Genomic DNA, 15,142 nt, shown 5'->3' on the forward strand with positions numbered 1-15,142 from the left:
TGCGATATTTGTCAGCGCATGGGGGCGCTCTTTGCGTATTAAAAAGAAGTGTTAAGGTAACTTTACAAATTTTGTCTCTATTTTCGTCTCTTTTCTGTTTTGTATTGTTGATGTAGTTGTTGTGATAGTCGTACCAGGAAGGGTGTTATCTTAAGCTCCCCTCCCTGATATGACATATGGGGGCTTGTCCGAAATATGATTTTCCAAGCCATTTTCTTGCTCGGGTTGTGTCCGATCTCGCGTTGGTTTTTTGTGGTTGTCCCACGTATCTAATTTGATGTCGGGTTTTTCTCTGCTTTGCTATGGCTTTTGCCTCCCAGTCTCTATATGGGCTACGTCTGAGCTCTGTGCATGCGTACATGTAGTTACGTAGCGTAGGCGTTATGATCTTGATTTTAGGATTTAGGTCTATTTATTAAATAGCTTGTACTGCAGTCGTTGGCTGGTGCTATTTGATATTTTTATTGTGCATTTTTTCCGCACTTTCTTCTAGGACATTTTTTCGTTGCGATACTGCTCTGTAAGTCTGTTCATTGCCTGGATAAGTTTGGCCGGCAACTGAATAGTCTTCAATTCGTAACGTTGTCTACTTCAATGATTTAGACCTATCCTTCTTTAATCAGGTCCTATGCCATTCTAGAGGAGTTTTTGGTGTGACTTTTTTTTGTCTCTTGTTATTAGACTGGATCATACTTGGCCTAAGCTAGTTTTGGTTTAGAAACTTCATCACATGACATTTTCATGATTTTTTTTTTTTTAGACAGTGTAAAAGGTCTCCTAAATATTGCTGGATCTTCTTTCTTTCTTTTTGTTATATTCCTTCTGTCACTTTACTTGATAGAGAAATATGGCACAGTTTAACGCAGATACATTTTTGGAGGAAGACCTTACACTCGTTCGCTTGCGTCAGCTGCGTAAAGATGATCTGATAGCGGTTGGACGAAAAATGTTGCTAGATCTTTCGGGTTTGAAGACTAAGGCAGAGCTATTTTCTGCTATTGCGGCCCGTGCGGAATTGATGCCTGAAAGTGTGAGTGGTGATTCTGATGATTGTGATGACAGAACTAAACTTGACAGTGATGGGGTACGGCTTGCACTGGCTCAGATTGAACTAGAAGAAAGAAGAGATAGGCTGAACAGTAGCTGCTGAGCATGAGAGGGAAATGGAAAGGAAGCGACTGGAGTTTGAGATGATGCGTCATAGTGAAATGGTGTCTCAGAGTGGGCAGTTGGGTGAGAGAGAGAAAAGGTCGATGGAAGCTGGGTTCTCTGCCAGGGTAAAGCTTATTCCACAGTATGATGAGACTGATTTAGACTCGTTCTTTCTTTTGTTTGAGAGGGTGGCTAGGAAAATGGAATGGCCTGAAAGTGACTGGGCTTTGCTCATTCAGCAAGTCATTTCAGGCAAGGCACAGTCTGTCGTGTCTGCATTGAGCTATGATCATGCTTTTGATTATTGGAAAATGAAAGATGCCATCCTTCAGGCATTTGAGCTAGTCCCAGAGGCATACCGTCAGATGTTTCGTGATCTCAAGAGGGATCCTGTAGAGACTTGTGTTGAGTTTGCACGTCGCAAAGAGGTTGCATTTGATAGATGGATCCGGTCTCTGAGAATTGAGATGACATATGAATCACTGCGTGAGGTTGTTTTAATTGATGAGTTCACAAGATGCATGTCCCGTGATGTTAAAACATACATGAATGATCATGCTGTTGTTAGTGTCAGAAATGCAGCAATGTTGGCAGATGGGTATGAATTGTCACATAGAAGTAGCGCGTCGCAGCTTCAACCTCCTAGTCCGTTAGCGAGTGGTTTTGGTTGGAGTAGGTCCGAGACGTTACATAAGGACGTGGAGAGGTCAAAGTCACCAAAGAGTAAGTTGAGTGGTGGTAGCCAGTCTAATGGTGTTAGACCTGAGGGCAGGTTGTTTTGTGCATACTGTAAGAAGGATGGGCACCTTATTTCTCACTGTCAGAAACTAAAGGACAAGAATACTGGTCAGAATAAAGTCCAGGCCAGCGGTTTTGTTCGGCCGGCTACGGTTTGTGTGGGAGACCCTGTGTGTGTTGATGGGGTGAAGCACAAGTTTCATGATGGGGTGGATGAAGGATACAAGGAATTTATTTCTGATGGCACGGTGAAGTTCACTGTTGATGGTGAAGAATTTCCTGTTGTGATTTTGAGAGATACTGGCTCTGTTCAGACGTTATTAATTGCTGATGAGTCATCCTTGGAATCTTGTTTCACGGGCATGAGAACTCTGATCCAAGATGTGAATGAAGGTTTCAAATCTGTTCCTCTGTATGATGTAGAACTTTGTAGTGGGCTGGTTTCTGGGAGAGTGACAGTTGGCATTGTTTCTCGATTGCCTATGAAGGGAATCACAATGCTGCTTGGCAATGATTTGGCTGGAGGTAAGGTGCAGCCATCTACTGTTTTGAGTGACGTGCCGGTAGTGGATTCCAAGACAGAGGCTTTGAAAACAGCTATCCCGGGTATTTTTCCATCTTGTGCGGTTACCAGGGCACAGGCTATGGCAGGGCGAGATGAGAGAGAGGTTGAACATGGTGGTGACATAGATTTAGGGGATACAGTTTTTAGAGATCTGAGTGAGAGTATGAATAGTCAGTCTGGTGATGATAGGACTATTTTCAGCCAGCCTGCCTTGATTGCAGCCCAACAGTCAGCTGCGGACTTGAAAGGTTTGTATCATGTTGCTCTGACAGCAGGAGAGGCAGAGAAGGTCTCACAGTGTTATTACATTAAGTCTGGTGTGTTGATGCGGAAATGGTGTCCTCCTGGTCGCCCAGCTGATGAAGATTGGGTGGCCGTGGATCAGGTTGTTGTCCCGCCCCAGTATCGAGCAGAGATTCTAAGGTTAGCTCATGATATTCCCCTTGCTGGACACCTAGGTGTGAGGAAGACAGTGGCCAGGATTAGGGCCCATTTCTACTGGCCTGGGCTTAGGAAGTGTGTGTCTGAGTATTGTAAGTCATGTCATGTCTGTCAGGTGGTGGGCAAGCCACAACATCACATCAAGCCAGCCCCACTTATTCCAATTCCTGTTTTTCCTGAACCATTTAGCCGTGTATTGATAGATTGTGTTGGCCCATTGCCAAAAACCAAGGCAGGTTATCAGTACTTGCTTACTGTCATGGATTCAACCACACGCTTTCCAGAAGCTTTTCCATTGAGGAACATTAAGGCTAAGACAGTTATTGATGCCCTCTTGGTGTTTTTCACACGCTATGGACTCCCTCAAGACATCCAGTCGGATAGGGGCTCTAATTTCACATCTAGTGTATTCCAGGAAGTGATGCATCAATTAGGAATCAAGCAGGTGAACTCATCACCTTACCACCCACAGTCGCAGGGTGCCCTTGAGAGATACCATCAGACCTTAAAGACAATGATCAAGTCTTACTGCTCTGAGAACACTGGAGACTGGGAAAAGGGTATTCCTTTCCTCTTATTTGCTTCTCGTGATACTCCTAATGAATCTACAGGATTCACCCCATTTGAGCTTGTGTTTGGCCATGAGCCAAGAGGTCCTCTCAAGGTAGTGAAGGAGCACATGTTGTCAGAGTCTGAGGTGGAGAGTGGGAATGTGCTTGATTATGTGTCACAATTTCGTGAAAGACTCTTGAGGGCGTGTGAACTCGCGGGGGAACATTTGAGGTCGTCTCAAGGTGTAATGAAGGCCCGTGCAGATAAGAAGGCAGAACCTCGCTCATTTGAGCCTGGTAGCAAAGTCCTTGTGTTACTGCCCATCCAGGGTGAACCTCTCAGAGCTAAGTTCAGTGGGCCTTATGTGGTAGAGAAGAACTTGGGTAAGGAAACCTATCTTGTGAGTACTCCAGACAGGAGAAAAACAAAGAGGGTTTGCCACATTAATATGCTGAAGAAGTATTATGATCGTGGCGAGGTGGCGACAGTTGCTGTTGTTTGTGAAAAGGCAGCAGAACATATTCCTGGAGAACTTGAAATCCCAGTGGAAGCGGAGATTGGTGAAGGGATGTCTGGAAAGGTGAATAATTCACATGTGATGGCTAATCCCTCAAAGATATTGGGTCATCTATCAGATTTTGAACAGCAGGATGTAGTACAAATACTTCTTGATTACCCTGAAGTATGTGGAGATAAGTTGGGATATACCGGAGAGGCTATTCATGATGTTGATGTAGGCGATCATCTGCCTATTAAACAACATCCCTACCGTTTGAATCCAAGAAAGAAGAGCCAGGTGCGGAAGGAACTTGAGTATATGCTTGCATGTGGTGTCATTGAGCCTAGTCAGAGCTGTTGGAGCTCACCTGTAGTTCTTGTTCCAAAACCAGATGGGAGTCAGCGTTTTTGCATTGACTACAGGAAAGTTAATGCTGTAACAAAACCTGACTCGTTTCCGCTACCTCGTATTGAGGATTGCATTGATCAGATTGGCAATGCAAGGTATATCACAAAGCTGGATCTGATGAAAGGTTATTGGCAGGTGCCATTAACAGAGAGGGCAAGGGAAATCTCTGCATTTGTTACCCCGCAGGGGTTATTCCAGTGTCGGGTTATGCCCTTTGGCATGCGGAATGCTCCAGCAACATTTCAACGGCTCATGAATTGTGTAATCGCAGGACTTGACAATGTTGTAGTATATCTTGATGATATTCTAGTAGTTAGTGATACCTGGTCAGATCATCTAACTTGCTTGAGAGATGTGTTTGTCAGATTGACCAAGGCAGGACTTGTTGTGAATTTGTCAAAGTGTGAATTTGCGCAGGCGACAGTTACTTACTTGGGTCATGTAGTAGGGCATGGATGTGTTGCCCCACGAGAGGCAAAGGTCCAAGCTATTGTGGATTTCCCTGCCCCTTCCACAAAGAAGGAGGTGATGAGGTTTCTGGGCATGTGTGGATTTTACCGCAAGTTTGTTCCTAATTTCAGTGACATTGTTGTTCCTCTTACAGATCTTCTCAAGAAGGGGACTAAGTTTGATTGGACCAAACCCTGTGAGATTGCCTTTCAGAAATTGAAAGCTGTTCTGATCTCAAAGCCTGTGTTGCAGGCTCCTAACTTTGAGCATCCGTTCCTACTGGCCACTGATGCAAGTGAGGTAGGAGTTGGTGCAGTTCTCCTTCAGTTGGATGAAGAGGGTTTCATGAAACCTGTGAGCTACTTTTCGAAGAAGCTTGATGTACACCAGCAAAGATACTCTACGGTAGAGAAGGAGTGCCTAGGTCTGGTGCTGGCAGTTCAACACTTTGATGTGTATTTGAGTAGCTGCCCCGATGTGACCGTTTTCACGGATCACAATCCACTAACCTTCCTCGAAAGGTTTAGGAACAAGAATCAGAGACTGTTCCGTTGGAGTCTGTTTCTTCAGCCTTATGGGCTGAACGTGACTCATATCAAAGGAAATGACAATGTTATTGCGGATGCGCTTTCTAGAGTTTAGACAAATCTACAGTCAATTGCCAGATAACCTCCTTAGAAACAACAAACAAAACAATAATAAAAAAAAAAAACGACAACAAAAAAAAAACGGAAAGCTGCAAACCGATCGTTAACTAGTATTCACATAATAAAAAAAAAATAACACTAACAATAACAATAATTTTAAAAGAAAAGTGATTTTCTTCTTTTTACTCCATTATCCAGGTGGTCAAGCAATGTTTTGAGATGAATGTCTATAATAGTTTATTAATAACTATCTTTTAATGACAAAAAAAATCGATATATCAATTACATGGAACAATTCATTTTGTTCTAACAAGTCTACATATTCTAACTCTTGTTCTCTTCATTTATTTATTTTTTTTCTCTTCAGGTTCTGCATTTGTAAACATGAAGCTGGATCAAAGTTCTTGCATTGAAGGACTTAATTTCATTTTTTATGTTGCTATGGAAAGGTTATATATATATATGTATATAAAAAGACAAAAAAGTCTTGCAGAGTTAAGTCACCTTGTTGTATTGGAATATTTTTTTTTTTCATGTGATATTAGAATTCCAAAGGTAAAACCAGCTTGTTATTGACTGAAGTTTTCTGCATCTCTTTTTTGTAAAGGTTTATAATGATACGTCTTGACTATGCACTTGGATGGATTGTGTTTGTTTTCATATTACTCGTTCTTCTGAGTGTTATTATTTCAACATGCTTCTTGAAATGAAGGAAAGTTAAATTGCTATAACTTTCTTCTTTTAAGGGGGGAGGTATGTCATGTACATGTGCGATATTTGTCAGCGCATGGGGGCGCTCTTTGCGTATTAAAAAGAAGTGTTAAGGTAACTTTACAAATTTTGTCTCTATTTTCGTCTCTTTTCTGTTTTGTATTGTTGATGTAGTTGTTGTGATAGTCGTACCAGGAAGGGTGTTATCTTAAGCTCCCCTCCCTGATATGACATAATAAAGACTAGACCAAATGTTGTGTCACCCATTGAAAATACTTCTTCAAGGAAGGATTGACTGAACTATTCCAATACTTTCTTATGGGCCTAGTAACAAGAATCCATTAAATTAGCAACACATGCTTTCAAATTGGGTAGAAGATGCATCAAGCAAGCCTGACAGGTCAAAGAGTGGCATCCCTTTCAAATGTCTCCTTTATCCATAGCCACTATTCCGATTCATGAATACTTTCTTTTCATGGACCTAGTAACAGGGAATTCCATTCACCATTCATTTGAATAAGCCAATCTGAATTGACAGGTCAAGGGTCACATCCCTTTCAAATAATTCATCAATATTCATAGCCTGATGATGATTTCCACCAGACGTGGTCAACCTTTCCTAACTGTGCACAAAACCACCCATACACTTGACAGGTATATAGGCGAGGTTCACCTAGGCCTAGGTTGGAGGCAGCCGAGCGCACAAGGCCAGGATACAGTGACACATGTAACCAACACCATAACATCATCATCACAAAGCCATGAACAACACAAGACTATACAACACTAACCCCTAACCTTTTCACTGTATCCTGGTCTTGTTATTATCAATTTATGCTGGCCTTTTTTCGCCAGCATAAACCGGTAATGCTAGTGGGGCTGCGTTTTCGACTCCATATCAGAATATGCTAATTATTTTGGGAGTTAGTTTAAAAACAATTTTTTTGTTCGATATATAAACAGGGCCCTGTTTCACGAAGACTCACAGCCATGGTAACTTTGCCATTATGATAACTACCATGAAAATCTTTTGCCTGTTGAGCCCAGTTACCATGGTAGTTATCATAATGGCAAAATTATCTTGGTTGTAACTCTTAATGAAACAGGGCCCCTGAACGCTCAAAGAGGGGGGGGGGGTGTTAAAACAAATTTATTTGGTTGATCAGACTGGAGAATGAAAAGTTAAAGGTCAAGTCCACCACAGTAAAATATTGTATGCACATGCAAATGAGTCAGTCGATGATGTCCATCACTCATTATTTCTTTTGTTTTTTTATTGTGTGAATTACACAATATTTCATTTTTTAGAGATTTGAACATAGGGACCAATTTGACTGAATCATATAGTATTAAACAATGTTAAAGGAGAAATATATTGATTATGAATGTGGTCTTATTATATATCAATGGAAAGGTAATGATGTGGGGATCATCAGTGGGTCATTCAAAAATACCGAAAATAATACAAAAAGGTGAAAATCGCCGATTGAAAAACGCTAAAATGCCCCTCCGAAATATGCCTCGCATCGGTCTCTGAATTGACTGGAATTTGATGACGTCACTGTCTGTACGAGAGGCGTGATTGGCTCTCCCACGTGAAGCTCCACTTGCATGCAAAACCTGTTGCGTGGGTACGTTTTCTCCACACTGTCACTGAATACTTCTATCACGAAATGAAAGAAAACCCAGAATTTTATCTATATTTGGATTTTCAAATTGATGATTTTAAAGATGAAGAGAATGATGATGAAGTGAACAACACAGTGAGGTAGTTGGAGGTAAATAATGGGGGAACAATGCCGATGATTATGATGAAAATTCAACTTGCCTGACGATCACAAGTAAAGTCATGTACATGCCGATTCGCTACCAACTCATGCAGCTGCTGCTACAAGTGGTAGCTATACGTACACCGCGCGGGCCAAATTAAATCCATGAAAATGAATAACCACATCCAGAGAGAGTCTATCATAAGAAGGAAAATAATGATATAACTGTACTTACAAACAAGTGAATAATCCGAATTAACCTAGCTGAAAGCAAATCAACTCAACGAATAGCAGCAGACGATATGCACCGACGATAAACTTCATGTGGCTGGGATAGATTGTCACTCGTTCTGTTTATGTAATTTGTAACTCATTAATTTGACAAAATTACGAAACTCGGGGAATTATTTATATATATAAAAATATAGTAACATCTCTTATTTTTTTGTATTACGATAAAACCTCTTTTGAAGGAAAACGTTGAGATAAACTAAAATTACTTTTAAATCCCCCCCCCAACATGCGTAGCTTGTATGTCATTGCAAACAAACCATCGCAAACATGCACGTATTCCTTCCTTGCTGATTGAGAGCTGTGCAAAACGTGCATAGATCTATTCTCTCAGTCTCAGCCAATGCAAGGCGAGCAAACAATACGGCATGTGTTGTTGTGATGGTTTGTTTACGATCACATACTAGTAATGCTACGCATGATGGGATGATCTTTTACATCTAATTTTAATTTACCTCAACGTTTTCCTTCAAAACAGGTTTTATCGTAATTCAAAAAATGATAAGAGATGTTACTATATTTTTATATAGAATAATAATTCCCCGAGTTTCGTAATTTTGTCAAATTAATGAGATAAAAGTTACATCTAACAGAACGAGTGACAATCTATCCAGCCGGATGAAGTTTATCGTCAGTGCATATGCCATATCGTCTGGTACTATTCGTTGAGTTGATTTGCCTTCAGGTTCGGATTATTCACTTGTTTGTAAGTACAGTTATATCATTTTCCTTCTTATGATAGACTGTCTGGATGTGGTTATTCATGTTCAGCATGAATTCAATTTGGCCCGAGCGGTGTAGCTAGCACTTCCAGCAGCATGAATTGGTAGCGAATCGGTATGTACATTACTTTACTTGTGATTGTGTTGCAAGTTGAATTTTCATCATCATCGGCGTAATTCCCCCAATTTACCTCCACTACGTCACTGTGTTGTTTCACTTCATCATCATTCTCTTCATCTCAAAATCATCAATTTGAAAATCCAAATCTAGATAAAATTCTGGGTTTTCTTTCGATCATTTCGGGATCGAAGTATTCAGTGACAATGTGGAGAAAATGTACCCTTGCAACAGGTTTTGCATGCAAGTGGAGCTTCACGTGGGAGAGCCAATCACGCCTCTCGTACAGACAGTGACGTCATAAAAAATCCCCAATTTCGCGGACGTAATTCTGCGTGTTTGAAGCATCCAGAGAGAGAACTTTAAACTATCAATTAACTGAGTTTCATCCGTCTCCATGATAAATGATGTACACCATCGTGTTCTCCTTATTTTCTCCTTTATTGTGATATATGATTCTCCAGTTTTACGATTTTCAATATATTTCTACTTTAACTCCACATGTTCATGAAGGAATTGATCACTGTTTCACTTGACAAGGAGAAAATAAGGATATTTCATATCATAAAATACAAAAGAAATAGTGATTGGGTGACGTCATCAGTCTCCTCATTTGCATACCAAACAGGATGTGCATATAACTGTTTTGTGAAATTAAGCAAAACTTTAAAATGTCATAACTTTCGTATTTTACATCCGATTTTGATGAAATTTTCAGTGTTATGCTTGTTGGATTTTTCTCTTTTTAAACAAATACATTTTTTGTTGGGGTGGTCTTGTCCTTTAAACGCTGCGGCTGTAGTAATCATTCCCTCCTGAAAGTCTGATATACACTTTCAAATTCAATGAAACAGGAATTATTATGCAAGGAGTCCCATAAATCCAAATTCAGGAGGACCTGAATTGATCTTAAATAACACAATCTATGCAAGATATGAAAACAAATAAATCTTTCTGTTCAGCAATTTTCACTTCAATTCTTCAATAATTCATAAAGAATGCAAATGCTTATGCCATATCCATGAAAATGTTGCTAATACTGGGAAAACTGAAGTGACCATTGTGATTTTTCTGATAAAATTGGATGTCATATGGGACACTTTACATAAAAATGGGACACTTACTTTAAATAAGTTTGAAGTATCCTGTGAAGAGGTGCCAAGCCATCTTGAAGGAACCACTTGATGGAATCACTAGGTCCACTGAAGAATCCACTGATCTGCATGTTGTAACCAGGTCCACTGAAGAAACGATCTGCATGTTGTAACCAGGTCCACTACCAGGCTCATGGTGGATAAGTACGCTGATCATCTAGCCTGAAGCGATCATCAAGCAGACTGTCCAACTTGCCTCATATTCCTCTAGAAAATAAACAGTGGGTCATGAAGATATTAGACATATATACCTCTAATTCATCATCCTACATGATGGATGATACAGTAAATTTAAACACCTGTTGCAATGACGTGAATAACATTTTTAAATAGGGTATATTTAAGCTAAATGATAGTAGTTGCAGTAAAACACTAATTTCGTAAGAAAGTCTGTAAAACCAAGGTTAAGTATGACTATATCATCATGGATCTAGATCTGGTACAGTTACATAAACTGAACTTGGTGAAATCATAAAATCTAAGCTGAAATACGTTCACACTGAAGATCGCCAACACAGATAGGCACACGTGGGACAGTGTATTATTATTGCTGGAATAAAGACCCAACGGAAGTGACCGAATCCACGCTTATTTTGCTTATTTCTCAGCAATTACACAATTTCTTCTAGAATCCTTTTGCACACATTTTTTAATTCATACAGACACTTGGGTGGTCATTATATTAGATTCTGTAAAAAGTCATTTTGAAATTGTTACCAGAACTGGAATTTATCTTCAAAGGTATAGTCTATAGCTGTGGCATTGTAATCTCTGGCCCCATAGTCACGATCTACACATTTCAGTAGCTTATAACATCCAAGTGAAAATCACTGACTGAACTTTCCATGAAACGCTCCCCAGGGCCCCGTCTTACAAAAAGTTACGACTGATCCAATCAATCTCAACTGTATTTTTTTCTACTAGAAATTTGCACAACCTCCTTAATAAAACAAAGAGAATCGCACCGAATCTCCGAGAGAGTGATGAATGTATGAATATACAAATTATATAGAAAATATTTTAAACTGATTTGTACTTGACGTTGCTGGCCATCCATAGTTATGGTTGATCTGATTTATCACAATTCTTTGTAAGACGAGGCCCACGACAGAAGAGAGTCATCATCGACAGCCAGGGCTCATTGCAAAATGTTAACGATTCATTTCAGCTCCTTATCATTGCAACAGGACATTTACAATTGACAATCAAAGAATAAGTCCTTTTCAGGACTACAAACATGGTGTTTACCGTAAAATCCTCCAATATTCTCTCCACCATGGAAACCTTCAAAGATCATAGGACATTTACTGGCATACTGAATCATCTGTGTACTGTACAACACTCGACATTATGAAAAAAAATACTAACACAACATCATAATAACACAAATGTACACATCCAGTCAGAAAGGTCAGTGGACATCATGGGAGGGGGTTTCATGACGACTCTCATCAGTGATTATCAGTGATTATCAGACATTTGCTTTTAGCCAATCTACTGCAAGGATTTCATTGAAATCACTTAAATTGCTTCATGAAAACTTCACTCGCAGAAGCATTAAGAATATTTGCAACAGACCAGTTCATAGTTTACACATATGGTATGTTGTAATGATTATTACGTGTGATTGCATGAGTGGTGACATCCCAATTAACATAAGCGTACGCAGGATTTTTGAAGGGGGGGTTCAAGTTGAATGAAAATTTGACAAGCAAAAAAAAAAAAGGTTTTAAAAAAATCTGGAGGGGGGGGGGGGTTGAACCCCTGTACCCCCCCCCCTTATACACACCTGCCACTTAATCCATAGACTACTGGAAGCATGTAATGAAAATATGCAATAATGGTGCTTACATGCCCATTCATTTGTATTCTATTTGCATTTTTTTAGGCATATACCCAACTCATTTATAAAATCAATTTCCTTTAGAGAAAAGTTATAGATGCAACAGGGAGCTAGCCCATTAAGAAATAAGTGTGACTTGAAGAATGATCAAGGGCCAAGGCACTCATGATAAGCATGTATTATTTCATTGATGAGTATGCCCCGAAGAAGATGAGACTAAAGGCCACTGCACACTTACGACTGTTCGCGATCCGATTCTGGAACAAATCGCATTTTGCTCATTTTCTGAAAGTGTGAAAGGACCATATCATTTTACTTGAGGTTAAAATTAATTGAAAGAACACTAATATAACCATTTTGTAAGATTGTAAGCCTTTATTTTGGAGTAAAGGCCAAATCAGTTTCAAATCGTAGCCAATCGTACGACTGCTATGACATCATTATGACTAGATATTTAATTTGTTTTTATTCTAAGGGTGATAGTATAGTCACAGATTTGAAAATAGGTATTCGTATGATTTCGAACATTACACAGTAAGATATTCCAAGTCTCAATATTAGTATCAAATTCTACGTTTCATTCCAAAATTGAGTAGCAGACCAATCGAAAGGCGTGCAGTCGCCTTAATGTTATCCTTTGACAAAGCGTATGCAAGTGAAATTTTAATGTGACTGAATTAAATCTTTGTGAAACACCCCCCTAGATTTTCAAATAACAGGTACACTCATTTGTTAATAGTAGAATCGCAAGTAACGATTAATTAAGCAATGATTTTAAGAGTCACTAAAAGGTGCACTTTATTTTTTTTTTGACAATTGATTGCATTGACTACATTGTATAATTATGAAAATCAAGTGTATGATCAATGGCTAACCTTTGCGTTATATAACCCAGATCATCTCCATGCGCTACTGCGTATTAATCAATGAGATTGTACGTTAAATGTCATGTGCATGTTGGCATATGACTATCTCACACTCGACTCTTTGATTTTTAAATTAAAGTGACCCTTCATTGACAAATCATGGGGAAATCAAGGCTAATCTCGGAACAGAGAAGGGATTCATGTCTTTCACTCGGCTGCATGCCTGGGGGTGTTATGTAATAGACGCCGGCATGTCTGGGAGGTCTATAGGAGAGGAATAATTTGTAGACTAACCAACCAGAAGTAAACTACGTGTTTTCACTTTGAAACATGTAACTTCACAAAGGTCATTTACTTTGGTTTAGCAATCAAGAGACCTGTTATGAGTCTAGGAATTGGGATTGTTGGAAACTGGAACTGCGCTGATCCGAAGTAAATAACCATCACGAGTTCGGTCAAATTCGCGCTGTCCGAACTTTTATCGCATTAGTCTGACGGGCGCTCACGACGGACGGATTGGGGGCCAATTGGCCTTTGCAAATTTCGTATTGATTCAATTTCCCCATGATTTGTCAGAGGCTGGGTCCTTGAAGTAAGTCTACGAACAATGTCATGTGATTACCATCATGCCACAGAACGACTTACCTTGGTCATGTGTAAACTGTCATTGTCAGGTATATACTGGCATGTACGCTTTAGTCCCTGGGGGTCAAAGGTCACACTGGTGTTTGAAGAGTCACGTAGTTGGCTTGTCATTCTATTTTCTTTCTGCTCGAAGTCATTTTTTTCCGTCCATGAAGACAGATATTGATCGCATTCTAATTCTGATCAATACATAAAACTACACACACAACTATACTGGTACTGTAATGTCTTATTTAAACATCAAGAGGATTTTGGCTTCCATTCTTGTCAAAGTAATTTTTCTGTCAATAAAGTGATCATTGGTCGATTTTAAATTCTGATCAATATAAAAATGCAGAACACACAAATGTAATGAACTGTAGTGTATTAGTAAAACTTCAAGATGACTTTGGACTTTGGTATCCAAACAAAATCATCTGTGAGTGCAAAATATGCATCCTTTTCTTTACTTATTATATCACCTTACATATAGATTAATCCAAATTATATGCTTCTTTCGTGTTGATAGAAATAGGCCTTATATTTAAACATTGTAAGGGAAATTGATAACTTACCAAAGGGATTTATATAAACAAACAATAAAAGCTCAAATGGTATTAATCAAAATCTCATGTAATCTAGCAATTCAAAGTAAACAAACATTTTCAACATACATTTTTTTTTAACTAATGAGAATCCCCTTCTAGATTGCTACAGTGATAAATCAAATTTGTTCTTTTCTTTTTATTTTACTTTACCTTTTGTTTTAATATTTTTGTGTTTTTGAGGTAGGAAGAGGCCTTTGTTTTATTATAAATTGAATCAACTACTTTTCTCTTCTGAAATAAAACATCAGTTTATTCTTGTAATTTATATTTTATACAGTTAAGTGCAATTTCATTAATTTACATCACTCCAAAAGGTGCTAATTTGAGGATTATGTTATCATTCATTTGTCTACATTTTGTCACTATTATCTTCAGAAGGATAATATGAGGGTTCACTTTTGTGTGTGTAAAATCTGATTTCAAAGACAATATTCTTCATCTTTTCTGTCTCTACATGTAGCCGATTATCATTAAGAAATAAATTCACTTTTATATTAAATTATTACAGAGAAAAAGTTTTACTATCATTTCGACAATGCACATATTAAACATACAGCTTAAGAGAAAGAATTGTGAACATCCAGACTTTATTATCACAAAACCACAATTTGTATAACATTGCAACATAGCTGACAGCTTTAAAAATGGCTACTTTTAATCATGGAAATTCAAAGAATTTGCCACTATCGACTTGTCTAAAATTATCAAATATCTTAAAGATATTCTATAAACAAAAAGTAAAGAGTAAAAAAATCTAGTTCGAGTGCATTACATGAAAAATGTACATAATTATAACATAGTATTTGGATAATACCAAAATGTATTTGCATCACTATCAGTTCTTTATCAGATTTGAATACAAGTTTTTTAATCTCATTTTCCAGTAAGAAGTCTGATTAAGGTGCAAAGAGCATGCAATGCAAAAATACATTCAACACTTAAAAACATTCAAAACATTCAAAACATTCATAAATGTAAGATATG

General features: G+C 38.6%; 1 protein-coding gene across 1 annotated transcript; it reads left to right on the plus strand.

Moving 5' to 3' along the window:
* The first annotated feature begins 1,163 nt into the window (after nt 1-1,163).
* Nucleotides 1,164-5,447, plus strand: LOC121432186. The gene has a single exon (XM_041630041.1). It carries the CDS (start codon nt 1,164-1,166, stop codon nt 5,445-5,447), a length of 4,284 nt encoding a protein of 1,427 aa, XP_041485975.1.
* Nucleotides 5,448-15,142: the final 9,695 nt, after the last annotated feature.

The sequence above is a fragment of the Lytechinus variegatus genome, chromosome 18 (assembly GCF_018143015.1).
Source record: "Lytechinus variegatus isolate NC3 chromosome 18, Lvar_3.0, whole genome shotgun sequence".
Taxonomy (NCBI): domain Eukaryota; kingdom Metazoa; phylum Echinodermata; class Echinoidea; order Temnopleuroida; family Toxopneustidae; genus Lytechinus; species Lytechinus variegatus.

Bases quoted from the DNA above. Each gene is read 5' to 3' on its own strand.
- LOC121432186 (XM_041630041.1), top strand. From the start codon at position 1,164: ATGGAAAGGAAGCGACTGGAGTTTGAGATGATGCGTCATAGTGAAATG.